This window comes from Theropithecus gelada, chromosome 17 (assembly GCF_003255815.1).
Source record: "Theropithecus gelada isolate Dixy chromosome 17, Tgel_1.0, whole genome shotgun sequence".
NCBI lineage: Eukaryota > Metazoa > Chordata > Mammalia > Primates > Cercopithecidae > Theropithecus > Theropithecus gelada.
Genome location: NC_037685.1, coordinates 12,028,952 through 12,050,011, shown reverse-complemented (window position 1 = coordinate 12,050,011; position 21,060 = coordinate 12,028,952). Strand labels below are relative to the sequence as shown.

General features: G+C 36.0%; 1 protein-coding gene across 1 annotated transcript in view; it reads right to left on the bottom strand.

Moving 5' to 3' along the window:
• PIBF1 (progesterone immunomodulatory binding factor 1) overlaps positions 1-21,060 on the bottom strand; it is a 238,480-nt gene that overhangs the window by 103,546 nt on the left and 113,874 nt on the right. The window contains exons 11-12 of the mRNA XM_025363989.1: positions 18,229-18,394; positions 3,386-3,536 (exon numbers count right to left, since the gene is read on the bottom strand). Coding sequence (XP_025219774.1) covers positions 3,386-3,536; positions 18,229-18,394 — 317 coding nt within the window. The remainder of the gene's footprint in view (positions 1-3,385; positions 3,537-18,228; positions 18,395-21,060) is intronic.

Below are 21,060 nucleotides of genomic sequence, written 5' to 3'. Positions count from 1 at the left end.
TCCTTCCTTCCTTCCTTCCTTCCTTCCTTCCTTCCTTCCTTCCTTCCCTCCCTCCCTCCCTCCCTCCCTCCCTCCCTCCCCTTCTCTCTCTCTCTCTCTCCCCTCTCTCTCTCTCTCTTTCTTTTTAGAGATGGGGTCTCACCGTGTCAGGCTAGTCTTGAACTCCTGAGCTCAAGACATCCACGTCTCGGCCTCCCATAGTGCTGGAATTACAGGCACGAGTCACTACGCCCAACAGGACATGGACATCTCTAGAAGGATGTTTTTCAGCCCACCATGCTTGGATATCTTTTTTTTTTTTTTTGTCTAATCTATGTTTTGTGAATATTTTCTCCTCAATATTTTCTTATTTTGGATATCATTCCTTTGTCAGACATAAAATTGTGGTTATTTTCTTTGAGTCTGTGCTTGGCTATTCATTTCTTAATGGTGTCTTTTGAATAAAAGTTTTAAATTTTGATGATATCTAGTTTATCAATTTTTCTGTTATGATAATTACTTTTAAGGGCCATGTCAAAAAAGGTCTTAATGTACCCCAAGTTGTAAAGATACTCACCTATGTTTTCTGTTACATATTTATAGTTTCAGCTATTCCATTTAGGTATCGTCTCAGATTAATATTGGTGTATGGAAGTTTATTTCCATAAAGATGTCCATTTTTTTTTAGTACCATTTACTGAACAAACTTTCCTTTCTCCATTTATTTGCTTTGCTGCCTTGTTAAAAATGAAATTATTATTTAAGTATTGATCTGTTTCTGGGTTTTCTAGTCTGTTTCATTGCTGTATTTGTCTTTCCTTAAGCCAGTACTATATTAGCCTGATATTGAAGCTTTATAGTAAATCTTGAAAACAGGTAGTGCAATTCTTCCAATTTGTTCTTTTTTTTTGTGGGGGAGAGAAGGTCGCGCCATGTTGCCCAGGCTGGAGTTCAGTGGGTATTCACAGGCACGATCATCGCACTCTACAGGCTTTAACCTCTAAGCTCAAGCAATCCTCCTGCCTCAGCCTCCCAGGTAGCTGGGACTATAGGAGTGTACCACCACATAGGGCTTCAACTTTTTTCAAGATTGCTTTGGATATGCCAGTCCTTTGCATTCCATATGAATGAAATACAAAAAAGCCTGCTGCCACTGTGACTAGAAGAACACTAAATTGATAGAATTCACAATATATTTCGTGATTTTTGGGGGAGTGGTTCTTTTCTCTTAGCAATGATCTGTAGGGTTTTTTGGCTTAAATTTATTCCTAAGTATTTTGTGTTTTTTGCTGCTACTTACTTCTCCAATTGTTTACTTCTAGTATATTTTTAGGTAATGACTGTATATCCTGCTATATTCACTTACCAGTTTTAGTAGTTGTTTGGTAATCTGAAAACACATTCTTATTATTCCTTTCTGATTTTTATATATTTTATATCTTCTCTTATCCTTATCTCACAGGTTAGGAATTCAAATACAGTGCTTAATATAAATCATATAAATCATGAAAATAGGAATCCCTGTCTTACTCTCCCCCTTAATGTGGAAAGCATTTAATATTTCACCATTAAGTACAATTTTAGCTATTGGTTTTTATAAATGCCCTTTTTCAGACTGAGGAAGTTTCCTTCTATTCCTAATTTGTTTAGACAAAGGGACATATGCAAAGTTATGGAGATAAGAAAGAGTATGAAACTTTCAAGACAATAATATGACATGGAGGGGAATGGCAAGATATGAAAAGTAGAAAGGTAAACATGAGGCTAATCACAAAGTCATGTAAAGAAATTTGACTTTACTGTCTTAATGAAGACAATAAAAGTCATTAAAGCAGGCATATGATATGAAAATTTGAATGTTACAAAGATTACTTGAACTCCAGTGAAGAAACTGAAGATAAATTTAAAATCTATTGCAGTTATCAGACACTGACCTTGGAAATGGGAAATAGGACAATGATAGGAAAGAAATAAAAGTTTTTCTTACATTGGCCTACAAGTAAATACAGTCCTTATGTGAAAATGTGCCTAAAATAATTAGAACCCTACCTAGATTCAAATTCAACTTCAATTGAAGTTTAATCCCATTTTTATAAGAATGCCACAGTTATCTGACTTTTGAACACAAATAATGTACTGTAGCAAACATCACAACCAACGGTGAAATGTTAATTTAAAATATTTATTAATGTTAGGGATAAGACAGGAAGATAACGTTAACAAGAGGGGAAAACAAGAAAAACGGAAAATAGAAATTAAAGATCAAAGATTATAACACAATACCATCAAATGAATTTCTATTTGTAGTTCAAGACTCATTCCAAGGCCAGGCACGGTGGCCGTCTATAATCCCAGCATTTGGGAGGCCGAGGCGGGCGGATCACCTGAGGTCGGGAGTTTGAGACTAGCCTAACCAACATGGAGAAACCCTGTCTCTACTAAAAATACAAAATTAGGTGGGTGTGGTGGTGCATGCCTGTAATCCCAGTGACTCGGAGGCTGAGGCAGGAGAATCACTTGAAACCGGGAGGCAGAGGTTGAGGTGAGCTGAGATCGCACCATTGCACTCTAGCCTCCAGCCTGGGCAACAAGAGCGAAACTCCATCTCAAAAAAAAAAAAAAAGACTAATTCCAGTGTCATCTCCCCTCTTAGATATTCCTCGCCTCCTTTAAAGGTGGGATTAATTAATGATCTCTTTTGTATTTCCACTGAGAACTGCATATTTCTTGCTTATAGCATTTATCTTGCTACTCTAATTATTTGTTATTATGTTCATCTCTCCCAGTAGATTAGAAACCCCTTGAGATGGGAATTATTTCCATGAATTCCTAATCCCTAGTTCCTGACAGATGTAAATACTTAACAATTCCAGAATAAGTGAATTAGATAAAAAATAAAAAAGATAAAAGCTATCATATTTAACTTGTTTCTTTTTTGACTGCAATTTCTGAGATGAAGATGAACAAATATTTGAAATACAGAATTTTATTTAGAAATAGTCACCAATTATATTTTAAGAAAATACAGCAAAGTAGTTTTATTCTTTTTTTTTTTGAGACAGTTTTGCTCTGTTGTCTGGGCTGGAGTACAGTGGCATGATTTTGGCTCAATGCAACCTCTGCCTTCCGGGTTCAAGCAATTCTCCTGCCTCAGCCTCTGGAGTAGCTGGGATTACCCAATTATCACTCCTGGGTAATTTTTTTTTTTGTATTTTTAGTAGAGACGGGGTCTCGTCATGTTGGCCAGGCTGGTCTCGAACTCCTGACCTCAAGTGATTTGCCCACCTTGGCTGTCCAAAGTGCTAAGATTACACAGTGCCTGGTCCCAAAGTAGTTATAGAAATAATGTCAGGCTTCCTTTGTTGCCAGAAAAAAAAGTTGCCCGTGTGTGTGTGGGGAGACTTACTTTCTGCAGTTTGCATTATTATTTCATCAAGCTCTTTTTCCAGTTTCTCATAAATGTCTAGCCTTGCTTGATGCTCCGAGTTCTGTGCTTGAAGTTCAGTAATGCGTTTTTCAGAAGAAGCTTGGAGACTATAAAATTCTTTGGTTAAAACCTAATAGTGAAAGAGAAGAATTACAAAGGCAGAATTAAATAGGTGCACAGTTAAGACAAAAACATGATGTGAAGACATACACAAGGCTTTTTAATTATTTAAATATTAAGAGAAAGTAGCTCAATTAAGATGACTAATAAGAAATTAAATATATTTATTTCTAAGGTAAAAATAATTCAGTTGTTTTTAGCTGAAAATTATGAAGTACCTTATCCTTATTTTATAAGCTGGATAAAAAATGAATTTAAAATTAGGAATAATTATAGGAGTAATATTAGCATTTGCTTGTTAGAATTTAAAAAAATACAATGTCATATTTACATAGAGGTCATTTACCTGGCAATCAAAACTATCTGACAGAGGCTTACAAAGTTGTTTGTAAAAACGATATGCTGACAATAAATCCTTCAATTTTCCATCAGAGCTTACTGAATCTACCCAAACTATGATCTTAATAATATTTTTGGTTTTCTGAACAGCCATAAATTCAAAGCAGGAAATAAAAAGGCAAATGTGAAGTGCTGCTTGAGGCAGTATCAGAAAATGCCTTTGTGAACAATTAAAACACATTAAAAACAAGATGCAAAAGGCAAGGAAATTGGAGTCATTTTGTATACAAGCAAAAAATCCTACACTCCAATGGTGATTCATTGAAGGAAACACCATGATGACAACAATAAATTAACTAAGAAGATGCCTCTAGTGATAAGGAAATGTTTTAATGCTTAAATTCCAATTACCTAGAACGTTTACTTCCTATTACAGACTAAATTATGGAGTGGTATTACACTCGCTTCCTAATACAGCGTAAGTAATATACTGTTTCCTGAGAGGCAACAGACTACTACAGTGAAGAATATGGTTTGGAGCCAGAAAAATTTGGATTTCAATATGGCTTTGACACTTACTAGCTGTGATCTTAGGCAATTACTTATTCTTTATAGGCTGACCTTAAAACACTGTTGAAAGAAATTAAATGAGATGATAAATTTACAGTGCTTAGCAGAGTACCTAGAACATAGTGTTGAAAAGTACTATTGCTACTGTAAGAAATATATGACAATTCTGCATGAAATAGTTCACGCAAATAGAGTTCCACTAATTTAATTATCTTGAATTGTCTACAATTAAACACTTTTAAAGATAACTATTTTCTCTAATGACATAAAGTTCACATTACAAAATGTGTATGATTATGTGTTTTCTGTGATGTGGTAAAAGGCAGAAGGAAAACCTATTTACAGTTCTCAATGAGCAGAAATTATAATTTTCCTTAATTCACTTCAGGTCATTTCCTTCGATTTTCAGCAAAACTTTCCCCTAAAGTAAACAAAACATTATCCCTCACTCTCCATATTCATTCCTTTGGAGAGTGGAGAAGGAATAAAATGGGAACAACATTTTTATGGTGATTTCCAGTGGCTCTGGTTGGGTCAGAAAAAACAAAATGTGTTTTAGATTATTTCTTCTTTATTCTTGCTTGTTGGGAATGTGTTTTCTAGAAACTTGTTAATTCATTATAAAAAAATCACCGCTCAGTGAAATTATCTGGAGCTTACGTGGAGTTCATCACATTGGGATGTAATTCATTAAGAAGCTGATGATACTAATTCCACTGTCAAAAGAGAGAACCAGTAAAGGCAGTGTTAAATGACTATTCCCACAGCACAGCTGACACTTTTTCATTTGTACCCCACTTCCCCCAGCAAAAATACCACACGAAGAAAAACAGGGGAAATGATTAGGGATAAAGAATCAAAATGTTGAAGATGGGATATTTTATATGGTATTATTTTAAGAAGAGATTTTAAAAATATTATGAGAGATATAATTTAAAAAATATCTTCATAACATGAACAGAGAGATCCTGAGAAACTACTGATGTGGGGTATCTCCCAATACCACTAGCGCCCCATATTACAGAATTTTCTGTTTTTGTGGATTTGTCTGAGTGGCTGTTATAAGTAAACTTACTACTGCTTCTGAAAAGCCAAAGAGAACTTGACTATTGGACCCATGGTAGGCTATAATACTAAAGATTTGTTTTAGTAAAAATCAATACATCAACATTTCAGTTTAAACATGGATACATAAAATAAGCCCATTAATTTTAGGAATCCATTAAATATAAAGTTCTCACAGTAAAATTTTCCTTCCTTTGAATAATACATGTATTAACTGAATGATAATACAAAGATTAAATAATGATAATACAAAATCATAATTTTGCCTTAAACAGAGACAAATATATAAAACCAACATTTTGGGACCCCTTGCCAATTAATAATTAAGCAAAAATAAATCATCCCCAAGTTAACAATCAATGAGAATATTGGGTAAAAGCCCAAAAAAGTCCATTATCTTTACCGTCATGAAATTACTTCTCTATAAATTAATTATAAATGAGAATTGTCTTAAAAATACTTTCAAGAACCCCACCCTCCCACAAAAGATTCAAATGATGATACTACATTATTCTTAATCAAACCATTCATTCATCAAGTATTTACTGAGAATTCATTATGAGAGAGGCACTCTGTTAAGCACTGCTGACACAATGATAAATGAATAATCCCTGTCTTCCCAAGGCTTCAGTTTAATAGGGGCACACAATGTTAAGAAATTCCCTCAAGACTCAGTTTTATCAACCAGAATCTTTAGAACCATAACATGTTTTAGAAAGGTGTTTTTCCATATAAGACCTTTAAACAAAGCATAATAATTACTAGTCACCTGCATCCAGAGACCAAGTGGACAGGTCTATGAGAGTCCTTTGCAAACTGCAAGTTGAAATATTTTGGAGGTTATAAAATCAATTTTGTTTGTAACCAGCTAAATGGAATAAAAAAGGATGTGTGGGAGAATCACCTGCAACAGATTATGACTCTACAGCATTTTTCTGAAGAAAGTACATGAAAAAAGTTTTAAATACTGAACGTTGATTTGATTCAGATGTAGACACCATCTACACATTTTGCTTATGTCTTTTTAAACATACATATATATTTAATATATTTTTTATGTTTTTCACTAAGGCTTTATTTTCTGAGGCCCTTTAATTAGTTTCACTAATCAGAGTACTTTCCAGAAGTGTAATCTTGGAGAAATTACTGTAATAAATATTATTAGATATTGTGGTGGTTAAAAGTATGGGATTTAGGCTGGGTGTGGTGGCTCACGCCTGTAATCCCAGCACTTTGGGAGGCCAAGATGGGCAGATCATGAGGTCAGAAGTTCAAGACCAGACTGGCCAACATGGTGAAACCCCGTCTCCACTAAAAATACAAAAATTAGCCAGGCATTGTGGTGCGCGCATGTAATCCCAGCTACTCAGGAGACTGAGGCAGGAGAATCACTTTAACCTGGGAGACAGAGGTTGCGGTGAGCTGAGATCACTCCTTTGCACTCCAGCCTGGGTGACAGAGCGAGACTCCGTCTCAAAAAAAAAAAAAAAAAAAAGGTATGGGTTTTAAAGTGACGTTGGTCAGGTGTTAAGGTCTAATCACAGTTCAGTCACTTACTAGTTGTGCGATATTAAACAATATAACTTCTCTAGAACAAAAAAGTAGAAATAAAACATTAAAATGAGTAAGGCTGATTTCTTAGTTAACAACCCCTTAACTTTACGGTGTATTTCTTCAAAAATCTCTTATTCTCACCTTATACATTAAAAAAAATCTAGAGCATATAGCTGTGTAAAGGGATATTGTCACCTAGTATTATAAGTGTATTTTCTATATTATGTGGTCTTAAAATAGAATGCCATTAAAAAAGAAATACTTTGCCAGGCATGGTGACTCACACTTGTAATCCCAGCACGTTGGCAGGATGAGGCAAGTGGATCACCTGAGGTCAGGAGTTTGAGATCAGCATGGCCAACATGGCAAAACTCCGTCTCTACTAAAAACACAAAAATCAGCTGGTTGTGGTGGTGTGCACCTGTAGTCTCAGTTATTTGAAAGGCTGAGGCACAAGAATCACTTGAACCTGGGAGATGGAGGTTGTAGTGGGCCGAGATGGCGCCACTGCACTCCAGCCAGGGTGACAGAGCAGGACTCCTCCTCCCAAAAAAAAAAAAAAAAAAAAAAAATTTTTTTTTGATATTTTGGATAAATGACAAACGGATGCAACATATGTATTTTCAAATGAAAAACAAACCAGTTGTATTTTATGATATTTATCCTGTAATTGAATTGCATTACAATTTAGGGGAAACTAATATCTGATTTTCAATTGAGAAAGGCTTCTAATTGAATAACTTTGTTTCTTTGCATTGTAGTTTCTGTTTAATGACCTATAATTTCATATTTTTGTAACTGTAAAATAAACCTTCATATACAGAAAGGAAAATTGGAAGATTAAAATGCTTGAGTTTATTAGTGGGCACACTATTGTGGGACCTGAAAAGTGAAAAAAAAATTATCTTTTACCCAACAAATGATTATCTTTTGGGAAAAGATACTTTCATTTTCCTAGCATTTCCCAACTTAACTAAAACAAAATTCTATAGCATCAAAACAACATTTTGAGGATTTCTATGAATTGGTACTGAGCATAAATGGTTGTTTTATTTGAGTCAAACAGATATAACAACATTATGAAGCAGTTGTTATTATTATTCCCAAAGAAAATGAGTAATTTATCCAGAGTGTGGTGAGTAACTGGGTTCAAATCTTAGGTCTGTCGAGCCTAAAGCCCACAGGCCAATCCCTACCCAATACCACTAGAAGAGATTCTATCTGGGCAGAAAAGACCTTCTGTTTTTCTTTTATGATAAAACTAAGGAGAAAAGCTTTCAAATTCTACCACTGCCCAACAGTAAGGATGTGGATGCTCTGGTTAATTGTCTAGAGCTTGCAGTCCAATACCAGCGCCACTAAATACATGTAGCTAATTTTAGATTTAAGATTAACTAAAGAAGCTTGATTCCTCAGTGCACTAGCCGTATTTCAAGTGCTAAATGACCACACATGGCAAGTGGCTACTGAACTGGATAGTGCAGATATAGAACATTTCCATCATTACAGAAAGCTCTATTCAAAGCCCTGTTCAAAATTCTTAGTTTCTTGAAGATAGGAATCAATTCTTAAAATTTGTGTGTGTAATCGGGCCCAGCACATGCTTACTGCCTAATAGATGCTCAGTTACAAAGTATTGCATATTATCAATTCAATTAACTATATGCCAGGCTCTGGCTGAGACCTAGTAACATATTTTTAAAAAGGCCTTAGTCTAGGGGGGAGAATGAAGAAATAAAAATCACCCATAATTACACCATTTATAAATAAACTTTAGTGTCTGGATATGTTTGGCTGGGCACGGTGGCTCATGCCTGTAATCCTAGCACTTTGGGAGGCTGAGGCAGGGGGATCACTTGAGGTCAGGAGCTCAAGGCGAGCCTGGCCAACATGGTGAAATCCCATCTCCACTAAAAATATAAAAACATTAGCTAGGTGTGGTGGTGCATGCCTGCAATCTTAGCTACTCAGGAGGCTGAGGTGGGAGGATGGCTTAAACTGGGGAGGCAGAGGTCGAAGTGAGTCGAGATTGTGACACTGCATTCCAGCCTGGGAGACAGAGTGAGACTGTCTCCAAAAAAAAAAAAAAAAAAAAAAAAGGGTTTATTTCCTTCGAATGTTTTTCTATGTATATTGATTTTTACTGAACATGTAAACCATAGTCAAGACCATACTAATTTCACAACTGCATCCTTCATTCCATATTTTTAATTAGCCTTTTCCCCAAATCTAAAATACCCAAGAACACGCAGTGCATGGACACAGCAAAATACACTATTTATAATATGCTAATTGAAAACTTCATCTACTGTTGGACACTTGTTAGTTCCAATTTTTACATAACAAATAATGCTGCGACATGCATCATTTATCTAAACCTATTATATAAACGTATCTCTATTTCCTTAGATAAAATTCCTTGAAGTAAAATTACTGGATCAGCTTTTTTTTTTCCTTTCCATTTTATTTTGGGGGTTTACTTAATATTTAAAAGCTGAAGAAAGAGTAATACCACCCACTTGGTATATTGCCTACTGATGCAGAGACTACAGGCTCTGATGCCAACAATCAATTTCTTTTTTTTTTTAAAGCCACATGGCCCTTATTTATTTATTTTTCCGTAAGTTATTGGGGGTGCAGGTGGTATCTGGTTACACAAGTAAGCTCTTTAGCGGTAATTTGAGAGACCCTGGTGCACCCATCAGCCGAGCAGTATGCACTGCACCATGTATGTAGTCTTTTACCCCTTGCCCCCATTCCACTCTTCCCCCCAAGTACCCGAAGTCCATTGTATCATCCTTATGCCTTTGCATCCTTATAGCTTAGCTCCCACATATCAGTGAGAACATGTGACATTTGGTTTTCCATTCCTGAGTTACTTCCCTTAGAATAATAGTCTCTAGTCTCATCTAGGTCATTGCAAATGCTGTTACTTCATTCATGTCTATGGCTGAGTAGTATTCCATATATATATATATATCACAGTTTCTTCATCCACTCGATCGATGGGCATTTTGTAATTGTGAATTGTGCTGCTATAAATGTGTGTGCAAGTATCTTTTTCAAATAATGACTTATTTTCCTCTGGGTAGATGCCCAGTAGTGGGACTGCTGGATCAAATGGTAGTTCTTCTTCTAGTTCTTTAAGGAATCTCCACACTGTCTTCCATAGCAGCTGTACTAGATTAAATTCCCACCAGAAGTGTAGAAGTGTTCCCTAATCCCCGCATCCGTGCCAACATCTACTGTTTTTTTTTTTTTTTTTAAGAAGGTGTCTTGCTCTTGTCACCTAGGCTGGAGTGTAGTGGCACGATCTTGGCTCACTGCAACCTCTTCCTTCCGGGTTCCAGTGATTCTCCTGCCTCAGTCCCCCGAGTAGCTGAGATTACAGGCACCCGCCACCATGCCTAGCTAATTTTTGTATTTTTAGTAGAGACAGGGTTTCACCATGTTGGCCAGGCTGATCTCAAACTCCTGACCTCAGGTGATCCACCTCGTCCAGCCTACTGTTTTTTGATTCTTTGATTATGGCCATTCTTGTAGGAGTAAGGGGGTATTATATCGTGGTTTTGTTTTGCATTTCCCCAATCATTAGTGATATTGAGCATTTTTTCATGTTTACTGGCCATTTGTATATCTTCTTTTGAGAACCTATTCATGTCCTTAGCCCACTTTTTGACGGGACTGTTTTTTTTCTTACTGATTTGAGTTCACTGTAGATTCTGGATATTCGTCCTTTGTCAGATGTAGATTGTGAAGATTTTCTCCCATTTTGTGGGCTGTCTGTTTACTCTGTTGATTGTTCCTTTTGCTGTGCAAAAGCTCTTTAATCAGGTCCCAGCTATTTAGCTTTGTTTGTTTTTTGTTTTGAGATGGAGTTTTGCTCTGGTTGCCCAGGCTGCAGTGGAATGGCACGATCTCGACTCACCGCAACCTCTACCTCCCGGGTTCAAGCGATTCTCCTGCCTCAGCCTCCCGAGTAGCTGGGATTACAGGCATGTGCAACCACTCCTGGCTAATTTTGTATTTTTAGTAGAGATAGGGTTTCTCCATGTTAGTCAGGCTAGTCTTGAATTCCCAACCTCATGTGATCTGCCTGCCTTGGCCTTCCAAAGTGCTGGGATTACAGGCATGAGCCACTGCACCTGGCCAGCTTTGATTTTATTGCAATTGCTTTTGGGTTTCTGGTCATGGAATCCTTGCCTAAGCCAATGCCTAGATGGGTTTTTCTGATGTTAGCTTCTAGAATTTTTATAGTTTTGGGTCTTAGGTTTAAGTCCTTAATCCATCTTGAGTTGATTTTTGTATTAAGGTGAGAGATGAGAATCCAATTTCATTCTCCTATATGAGGCCAGCCAATTATCCCAGCACCATTTGTTGAAAAGGGTGCCCTTTCCCCACTTTATGTTTTTGTTTGCTTTGTTATAGATCAGTTGGCTGCAAGTATTTGGGTTTATTTCTGGGTTCTCTATTCTGTTCCATTGGTCAATGTGCCTATTTTTGTACCAGTACCACACTGTTTTGGTGACTATGGCCTTATAGTATAGTTTGAAATCAGGTAGTGTGATGCCTCCAGATTTGTTCTTTTTGCTTAGTCTTGTTTTGCTGTGTGGACTCTTTTTTGATTCCACATGAATTTTAGAATTGTTTTTTTCTAACTCTGTGAAGAATGATGGTAGTATTTTGATGGGGGTTTCACTGAATTTGTAGATTCTTTTGGCAGTATGATCATTTTCACAATACTGATTCTACACATCCGTGAGCATGGGATGTGTTTCCATTCGTTTGTGTCATCTACGATTTCTTTCAGCAGTGTTTTGTAGTTTTTCTTGTAAAGGTTTTTTGACTCCTTTGTTAGGAATATTCCTAAGTATTTTATATATTTTTTGCAGCTATAGTAAAAGGAGTTGAGCTCTTGATTCGACTCTGTTTGGTCGCTGTTGGTGTATAAAATACTACCGATTTGTGTGCATCAATCTTGGATTCGGAAACTTTGCTGAATTGTTTTATCAGTTCTAGGAGCTTTCTGGAGTAGTCCTTAGGGTCTTCAAGGTAAACGATTATATGGTCAGCAAACAAGGACAGTTTGACTTCCTCTTTACTGATTTGGATGCCCTTTATTTCTTTCTTGTTTGATTGCTCTGGCTGGGACTTCCAGTACTATGAGGAGGAGGAGTGGTGAGAATGGGCATCCTTGTCTTGTTTCAGTCCTCAGGAAGAATGCTTTCAACTTTTTCCCATTCAGTATTATGTTGGCTGTAGGTCTGTCATAGATGGCTTTTACTATGTTAAGGTATGACGATTTTGCTGAGGGTTTCAATCATAAAGCGATGCTGGGTTTTGTCTAATGCTTTTTCTGCATCTATTGAGATAAAATTTTTGTTTTTAATTCTGTTTATGTGGTGTATCACATTTATTGACTTGCATACGTTAAACCATCCCAGCATCCCTGGTATGAAATCTACTTGGTCATGATGGACTATCTTTTTGATATGTTGTTAGATTCGGTTAGCTAGTATTTGTTAAGGATTTTAGCATTTATGTTCATCAAAGATATTGGTCTGTAGTTTTCTTTTTTGGTTGTATCCTTTCCTGGTTTTGGTATTATGGTGATGCTGGCTTCATAGAATGAATCAGGGAGGGTTCCTTCTTTCTCTATCTCGTGAAATAGTGTCAAAAGGATTGGTACCAATTCTTCTTTGAATGTCTGGTGGAATTCTGCTGCGAATCCATCTGGTCCTGGACTTTATTTTTGGTAATTTTTAAATTACCGTTTCAATCTTGCTGCTTGTTATTGGTCTTTTCAGGGTATCTAATTCTTCTTGATTTAAGCTAGGAGGGTTGCATTTTTTCAAGGAATTTATCCATCTCTTTTAGGTTTTCTAGTTTATATGTGTAATGGTATTCACAGTAGCCTTGAATAATCTTTTGTATTTCAGTGGTGTCAGTTGTAATATCTCCTGTTTCATTTCTCAGTGAGGTAACTTAGATTTTCTTCTTTTCTTGGTTAATTTTGTTAATGGTCTTTTTTTTTTTTTGAGATGGAGTTTCACTTGTTGCCCTGGCTGGAGTGCAATGGTGCAGTTTCTGCTCACTGCAACCTCCGCCTCCCAAGTTCCAGCAATTCTCCTACCTCAGCCTCCTGAGTAGCTGGGATTACAGGCATGCACCACCATCCACCAATCCACCATGCCCAGCTTTTTTTTTTTTTTTTTTTTTTTTTTGCATTTTCAGTAGAGACGGGGTTTCTCCATGTTGGTCAGGCTGGACTCAAACTCCCGACCTCAGGTGATCTGCTCACCTCAGCCTCCCAAAGTGCTGGGATTATAGGCATGAACCACCATGCCTGGAATGATCTATCAATTTTATTTATCTTTTCAAAGAACCAGCTTTTTGTTTCATTTATCTTGTGTATTTTTGTTGTTGTTGTTGTTCAAATTTCATTTAGTTCTGCTCTGATCTCAGTTATTTCCTTTCTTCTGCTGGGTTTGGTTTATTCTTGTTTCTCTAGTTCCTTCAGGTGTGACCTTACATTGTCTGTTTGTGCTCTTTCAGACTTTTTGATGTAGGTGTTTAGGGCCATGAACCTTCCTCTTAGCTTTGCCTTAGCTGTATTGCAGAGGTTTGGATAGGTTGTGTCATTATTGTCATTCAGTTCAAACAATTTTTAAATTTCCATCTTGATTTCATTTTTGACCCAATGCTCATTCAGGAGCAGGTTATTTAACTTCCATGTATTTGTGTGGTTTTGAAGGTTCCTTCTAGAGTTGATTTCCAGTTTTATTCCACTGCAGTCTGACAGAGTGCTTGATATAATTTCAATTTTCTTAAATTTATTGAGGCTCATTTTATGGCCTATCATATGGTCTATCTTGGAGAAAGTTCCATGTGCTGTTGAATAGAATGTGTATTCTGCAGTTGTTGGATGAAATGTTCTGTTTATATCTGTTATGTTCATTTATTCCAAGGTACAGTTTAAATCCAGTTAAATCCATTGTTTCTTTGTTGACTTTCTGTCTTGAAGACCTGTCTAATGCTGTCAGTGGAGTACTGAAGTCCTCCACTATTATTGTGTTGCTGTCTATCTCACTTCTTAGGTCTATTAGTAATTGTTTTATAAATTTGGGAGCTCCAGTATTAGATGCATTGTGATATTTTCCTGTTGGACAAGGCCTTTTACCATTATACAATGTCCCTCTTTGTCTCTTTCAACCACTGTTGCTTTAAAGTTTTTTTTGTCTGATACAAGAATAGCTACCCCTGCTTGCTTTTGGTGTCCATTTGCATAAAATGCCTTTTTCCACCTCTTTACTTTAAGTTTATGTGAGTCCTTATTTGTTAGGTGTGTCTCCTGAAGGCAGCAGATAGTTTGTGAGTTCTCATCCATTCTGCGGTTCTGTACCTTTTTTAAGTGGAGCATTTAGGCCATTTACATCCAATGCTAGCATTGAAATGTGAGGTACCATTGCATTCATCATGCTCTTTGTTGACTGTCTACTTTTTATTGTTTTGATTTTTAACTTATATTTTTGTTTTATAGGTCCTGTGTGATTTATGTTTTAAAGAGATTTTGTTTTGATGTGTTTCCAGGATTTGTTTCAAGATTTAGAGCTCCTTTTAGCTGTTCTTGTAGTGGTGGCTTGGTAACGGTGAATTCTCTCAGCATTTGTTTATCTGAAAATGAGTGTATCTTTCCTTCATTTATGATGCTTAGTTTCGCTAGATACAAAATTATTGGCTTATAATTGTTTTGTTTGAGGAGGCTGAAGATAGGACCCTCCAATCCTTTCTAGCTTGCAGGCTTTTGCTGAGAAATCTGCTGTCACAGCTCTTAAGATTCTTTCCTTCGTCTTAACTTTGGATAACCTGATGGCAATGTGCCTAAGTGAAAATCTTTTTGCAATGAATTCTCCAGGTGTTCTTTGTGCTTCTTGTATTTGTATGTCTAGGTCTCTAGCAAGGCCAGGGAAGTTTTCCTCAATTATTCCCCCAAATACATTTTCCAAGCTTTTAGAACTGTCTTCTTCCTCAGGAACACCGATTATTCTTAGGTTTGGTTGTTTAACATAATCCCACACTTCTTGGAGGCTTTGTTCATATTTTCATATTCTTTTTTCTTTGTCTCTGTTGGATTGTGTTAATTCAAAGACCATGTCTTCAAGTTCTGAATTTCTTTCTTCTACTTGTTCAATTCTATGGCTGAGACTTTCCAGAGCATTTCGCATTTCTAAAAGCATGTCCAAAGTTTACTGAATTTTTGATTGTTTTTCTTTTAGCTATTTCCTTGAATATTTCTCCCTTCACTTCTTGTACCATTTTTTTTTGGATTTCCTTGCACTGGACTTCACCTTTCTCTGGTTCCTCCCTGATTAGCTTAATAACTAACCTCTTAAATTCTTTTTCAGGTAAATCAGGGCTTTCTTGGTTTGGATCCATTGCTGGTGAACTAGTGATTTTGGGGGGCGCTGAAGAGCCTCGTTTTGTTATATTACTAGGGTTGGTTTTCTGGTTCCTTCTCATTTGGGTAGGCTCTGTCAGAGGGAAAGTCAAGGGCTGAAGGCTGTTGTTCAGATTTTTTTGTCCCACGAGGTGTTCCCTTGATGTAGTACTCTCCCCCTTTTCCTGTGGATGTGGCTTCCTGTGAGCCGAACTGCAGTGATTGTTGTCGCTCTTCTGGGTCTAGCCACCCAGCGAGTCTACTCAGCTCCAGGCTGGTACTGGGGGTTTCTGCACAGTCTTGTGATGTGAACTGTCTGTGGGTCTCTCCATCATGGATACCAGCACCTATTCCGGTGGAGTGGCAGAGGGTGCAATGGACTCCATGAGGGTTCTTAGCTTTGGTGGTTTAATGCTCCATTTTTGTGCTGGTTGGCCTTCTGCAAGGAGGTGGTGCTTTCCAGAAAGCATCAGCTGTATGGAAAGGGACCAGCAGTGGGTGGGGCCCTGGAACTCCCAAGATTATATGTCCTTTGTCTTTTGCTACCAGGGTGGGTAGGGAAGGACCATCAGGTGGGGGCAGGGCTAGCTGTGTCAGAGCTCAGACTACCCTTAGGTCAGTCTTGCTGCAGGTAATATGGGGAAGGGGAATGAGATTCCTAGGTCACTGGAGTTGTGTACCTAGGAGGATTATAGCTGCCTTTGCTGAGTCATGCAGGTTGTCAGGGAAGTTGGGGAAAGCCACCAGTCACAGGCCTCATCCAGCTCCCATGAAAACTGAAGGGCTGGTCTCACCCCCACTGCCCTCCCCACAACAGCCCCTAGTCTGTTTCCAGGCCCAGGGCAAGTTGGGCTTGAAAACTTGCCCGAGGCTTTCCACCTCTCAGAATATTTGGGGTGTCTCTCAGGTCCTGCAGGAGCAGTCCGCTTCCTTCAGAGGGTCTGCGGGTCCTCTTAGGATTGCTGGTTTGTTCTTGCAGTTGATCTGGAGCTAAAATTCACAATGTGGTCAACCTTCTAAGGCCTTTAACACAGATTACCATAATGTCCAGAAGGGCTGTTTCATTTTCTGACTCATGAGATTTCCCACTTAAGGGTACTCTTGCCAGCACTTTAAAAACAACACACAGACCTATCTAAAGGTTAAAAAAAAGTTTAAATTTATATTTCATTAATTATCAGTGAGAATTCATATGTTCATTTATTTATTTGTTAGCAATTTGCATTTCATTTCTTGGAAATGGTCCATTCCTTTTTTTCCCCACTTATTTATGTAGAAGGGGAAAGTATGTCTCCTTGATAAAATATCTTTTAAAATGAAGGACATAAGCCCTCTGTCATATATAACACAAATAGTGTTTTTCAGTTTCTATTTTGCCTTTAATATTATTCATATTATTTTAAATATTAATTTTTAAATATAAATTTTACAAATTTATGAATTTTATGAATTTATGAATTTTAAATTTTATGAATTTAAAAAATAAATTCAGCTTTTATTTTTCCTATATAATTTCTTTCCTTGCCTTCATCAGATTAACAGATTAATTCCCAAAGTAAACATAAGATATAATTTCATCTGTATTTACTTTAAAAAATTTTTTTGACGGAGTCTTGCTCTGTTGCCCAGGCCAGAGTGCAGTGATGTCGTCTCAGCTCACTGTAGCCTTGACCTCCTGGGCTTAAGCAGTCCTCCCTGCCTCAACCCCCAAGTAGCTGGGACTACAGGTGTGTACCACCACACCTAACTTCCACAGTTTTTAAGTAGTAGATGAGGTTTCACTATGTTGGCCAGGCTGGTCTAGAACTCCTGACCTCAGGTGATCCACCAACCTCAGTCTCCAAAAGTGCTGGGATTACAGGCGTGACTCACTGCACCTGGCTCATCTGTATTTACTTCTAATACTTTCATAGCTACACACACACACATACACACACACTATATGTATATAATATATATTATATATCTATATGCACCCTAGTAATCCATCTGAGTTTAAGTTTGCTGTATGGTATGAGGTATTGAGTCAACTATTTTCTCTAAATATTCAAATGATTATCACAGCATCATTTATTGTCCAATCCACACTTTCCCTATTGATTTGAAATGTGACCTTTACCATGTATAAATTCTTAAATTTATGTAAATATGTTTTGGGGCTTTGCATTTTATAACATTTGTGAACTAATTTTGTGTGCAGCTTAATTATTCTTGCCTCAGAACACACTTTAAAATGTGATATACATTTCCATTATTTCTTTTTAAAAAGTACTTTTAAAAATATTGACTATTCTGTATTTGTTTTTCTTTCCAGTTGTACTATAGAATTATTTTCAGTTAAAAAATATGCTGGCGTCTGATTAGATAGAAACATATCATATTATTTGATGAAAACTGAAAAAAATGTATACTTCATTCCCTTCCAGAAACATGGTGTTTCATTTCACATGTCAGTGAAGTTCTATAGTTTTCTTTATATAGATTCTGCACTGTTCTTATTAAAAATATTCCAAGTCATTATATATTTTTGGTTGCTATTGTGAATGAGATTTTTCTTATTTTTGTTTCCTAACAATTCCATTCCTTTTCAGTATACATCTTTCTGAAATACATATTTCCTTTTTTTTTTTTGCAGGATAGTGCCACATCCTATAGGAGAAACAAAGCTCAATATAAATCTTGCACTTAGGGACTTTACATGCCATGCTAATGTGGAAAGAAAAGCTTGTACATGTACCTCCAATTTTTTCTGATATTTTTCACATTCCAATTGACACTGTGTAAGATTTCTTGCCGTTTCCTCTTGTAGAAGTTGAACACGCTCACTTTCAAAAGATTTTAATTTACTTTGATGGAGAAATTCTGTTACTTTGCTTTCTGTACTAAGTTGTAGTTCTCTGTACCTGAAAGAAGCAGAATGGTTATGACACTCTAAAGAAAGCAGTCTCAATGATTTATATACTCATAAACCTTACTTCTACATTTTCTACTCCCCTATATTTGTGCAGTTAATAATTTATATTTATTCAGCAAAGCTTTTATAAAGAATTTAGGTAGGTGTATGTATGAAAATATGTAATTCCAGTCAACATATCAATTAACTTTTACCATTCTACCCTCATTTTCATTCCTTCTACCCCAAAATAATTATTTCCTATTATTTTGTAAATGGCAAGAACAAATTTCAGTTACATTGCTTGGAATGATTTAATTTCTATACTTTTCATAGGCCTTCTTAAGTCTATGGCATTGTTTCCCAGCTTGCTATTTCATCCTAAATCTAAATAATGTCAGATGGAGAAGAAAGCAATGAAATATGCACATTAAACTACAAATTCTTGAAACATTTGCAAAATAAACTTAGTAAATATACATATATTTTGATATTACAAGAAAAAAATGTACAAACTGTGAAGATAAATATAGGCCTACAAGTAGGCTATTACAACTCAGATAAGGAACATTCTCCTCATTCCATAGGTATAACTAATAATAAAAACATTTCCACTTAACATATAAATCACCACATACTATAAATTTGAAAATGCTTAAGGTTGATTGTGTTCTAACAGAAAAGTAAAATACAGATACACTATATCTTTTCAGGGAGCTATTATGAACCCAGTATAATGCTAGGTATGTTATTAAAATTCATTTATTCAAATATTTATTGAGCTAGTCAGTATGCTAGGTAATGTGTATATATTGGTAGATAAAATATTGCTTTTAAAAATAACTTACAGTTTTCTGGGGAGAACAGGCAAATAAACATGAAAATTCAATGGAGTATAGTAAGTGCTTCAATAGGGTAATCTCTAGGATCAATGGGAACATATATGAAGGAGACCTAACTTGGTTTGTGTGGAGGGTGTGTGTGTGTGTGTGTGTGTGTGTGTGTAAGGCAGGAGGAGGTAAGGGGTGGGAAGCATTCTAGGGAGAAGAAATGTGAGTTACGTGCAGGGCAGTGAAGCAGAGAGCATAGTCACTTCACAGTGATAGTCTTTCTGCTATTACATAATATTCATAACTGACATTTCTGAGGTAAGATAAACTTTAAAATGCTTTTTAAAGGCTATTTCACTCCTGTCAGTGAGTCAAAATACCATTCAAAATATAATCAGAGAAGATAGGCATTAGATACACACCATGGGCTATTTCAACTCTCAGATGGGTGTAAGTTCCATACAATGCACATTTCACATTAATATACAGTAAAGCTTTAAAGTGAATGTCAGTTTTTGTGATTAACTTTTTTGGAAAATCCTGGTATTAATTATATAAAACTTTTTACAATTTTATTAAAAAATACCTTTTTATATAGAAAAACAAACACTGATAAATTATTTACTGAGACATAATTCATATATCATAAAATTCACTCTTTTAACATACACAATTCTGTGGTTTTTAGCTTATTTACAAAGTTGCACACCATTATCTAATTAAAAACATTTTAATTACCCTAAAAAATCCCCATGTTCATTAGTCACTCCCTATTCTCCTCCTCATCCAGGCCTGGCAACCACTGATCTACTTTTTGTCTCTAAAAGTTTGCTTACTCTGAACATTTCATATAAATGGAATCATATAATATGTGGCCTTCTGGTGTTTTCAAGGTTCATTCATGTTGTAGCATGAATCAACATTTCATTCCTTTTTATAACCGAATAACATTCAATTGTATAACTATATCACATTTTGCTTATCCATCATCAGTTGATGGACATTTGGGTTGTTTCTGATTTTGGGCTACGATGAATAATGCTACCATGAACATTTATGTATAAGTTTTTGTGTAAACATGAATTCATTTCTCTTGGTTATATACCTAGTAACAGAATTGCTATGTCATATGTCACTCTATTTTTAACTTTTTGAGAAACTGCCCAACTTTTTTCCAACATGGTTGCACCATTTTACATTCCTGTCAGCAATAACAAGGATGCCAATTTCTCCACATTCTCAACAACACTGATCTTTGTCTGCCTTTTGATTATGCATCCTGGAGTGTGTGAAGTGGTAAAAAAAATACCTTTTACTAAAAAAATTTATTAATTCAACATTTTATGACATAAAAATGTCCCTGTACTCTTTGAGGCAAGTTGTTTTATAAATATAGATGTATTAAATGTGTGAAATCAATACCTTCTTTGTATGTGAGACTAGGACATACATAGACCATATTATGAAATAAATTCTGGAAAAGTAATTTAGAATGTGATTATCTTTAAATCATCTTTAAGATAATTTATCCTAAAAAGATTAAACTGCAAATTTTGCCTTTTTATGGATTCAGGATGTTGTTGCTTCGGATATCAATGCCAACTCCAAATAGGTAATTAAAGACTTAGCTTTTAGCATCACCGGTTTCTATTCATTACATGGCACCTGAAAGTTACTTTCAGCACTAATATTATTTCCTCATATTGAAAAGCTAAACAGTAAACAGTATTTAGACATTTAGAATATAGAAAATTTAACAGAAGTTAAACAATAAACCATCTAGGTGGTAACAAGAATTATCTCCTAAAAATTTGAATATAGTAAGTTTCATAAATTGAAGTTTCGT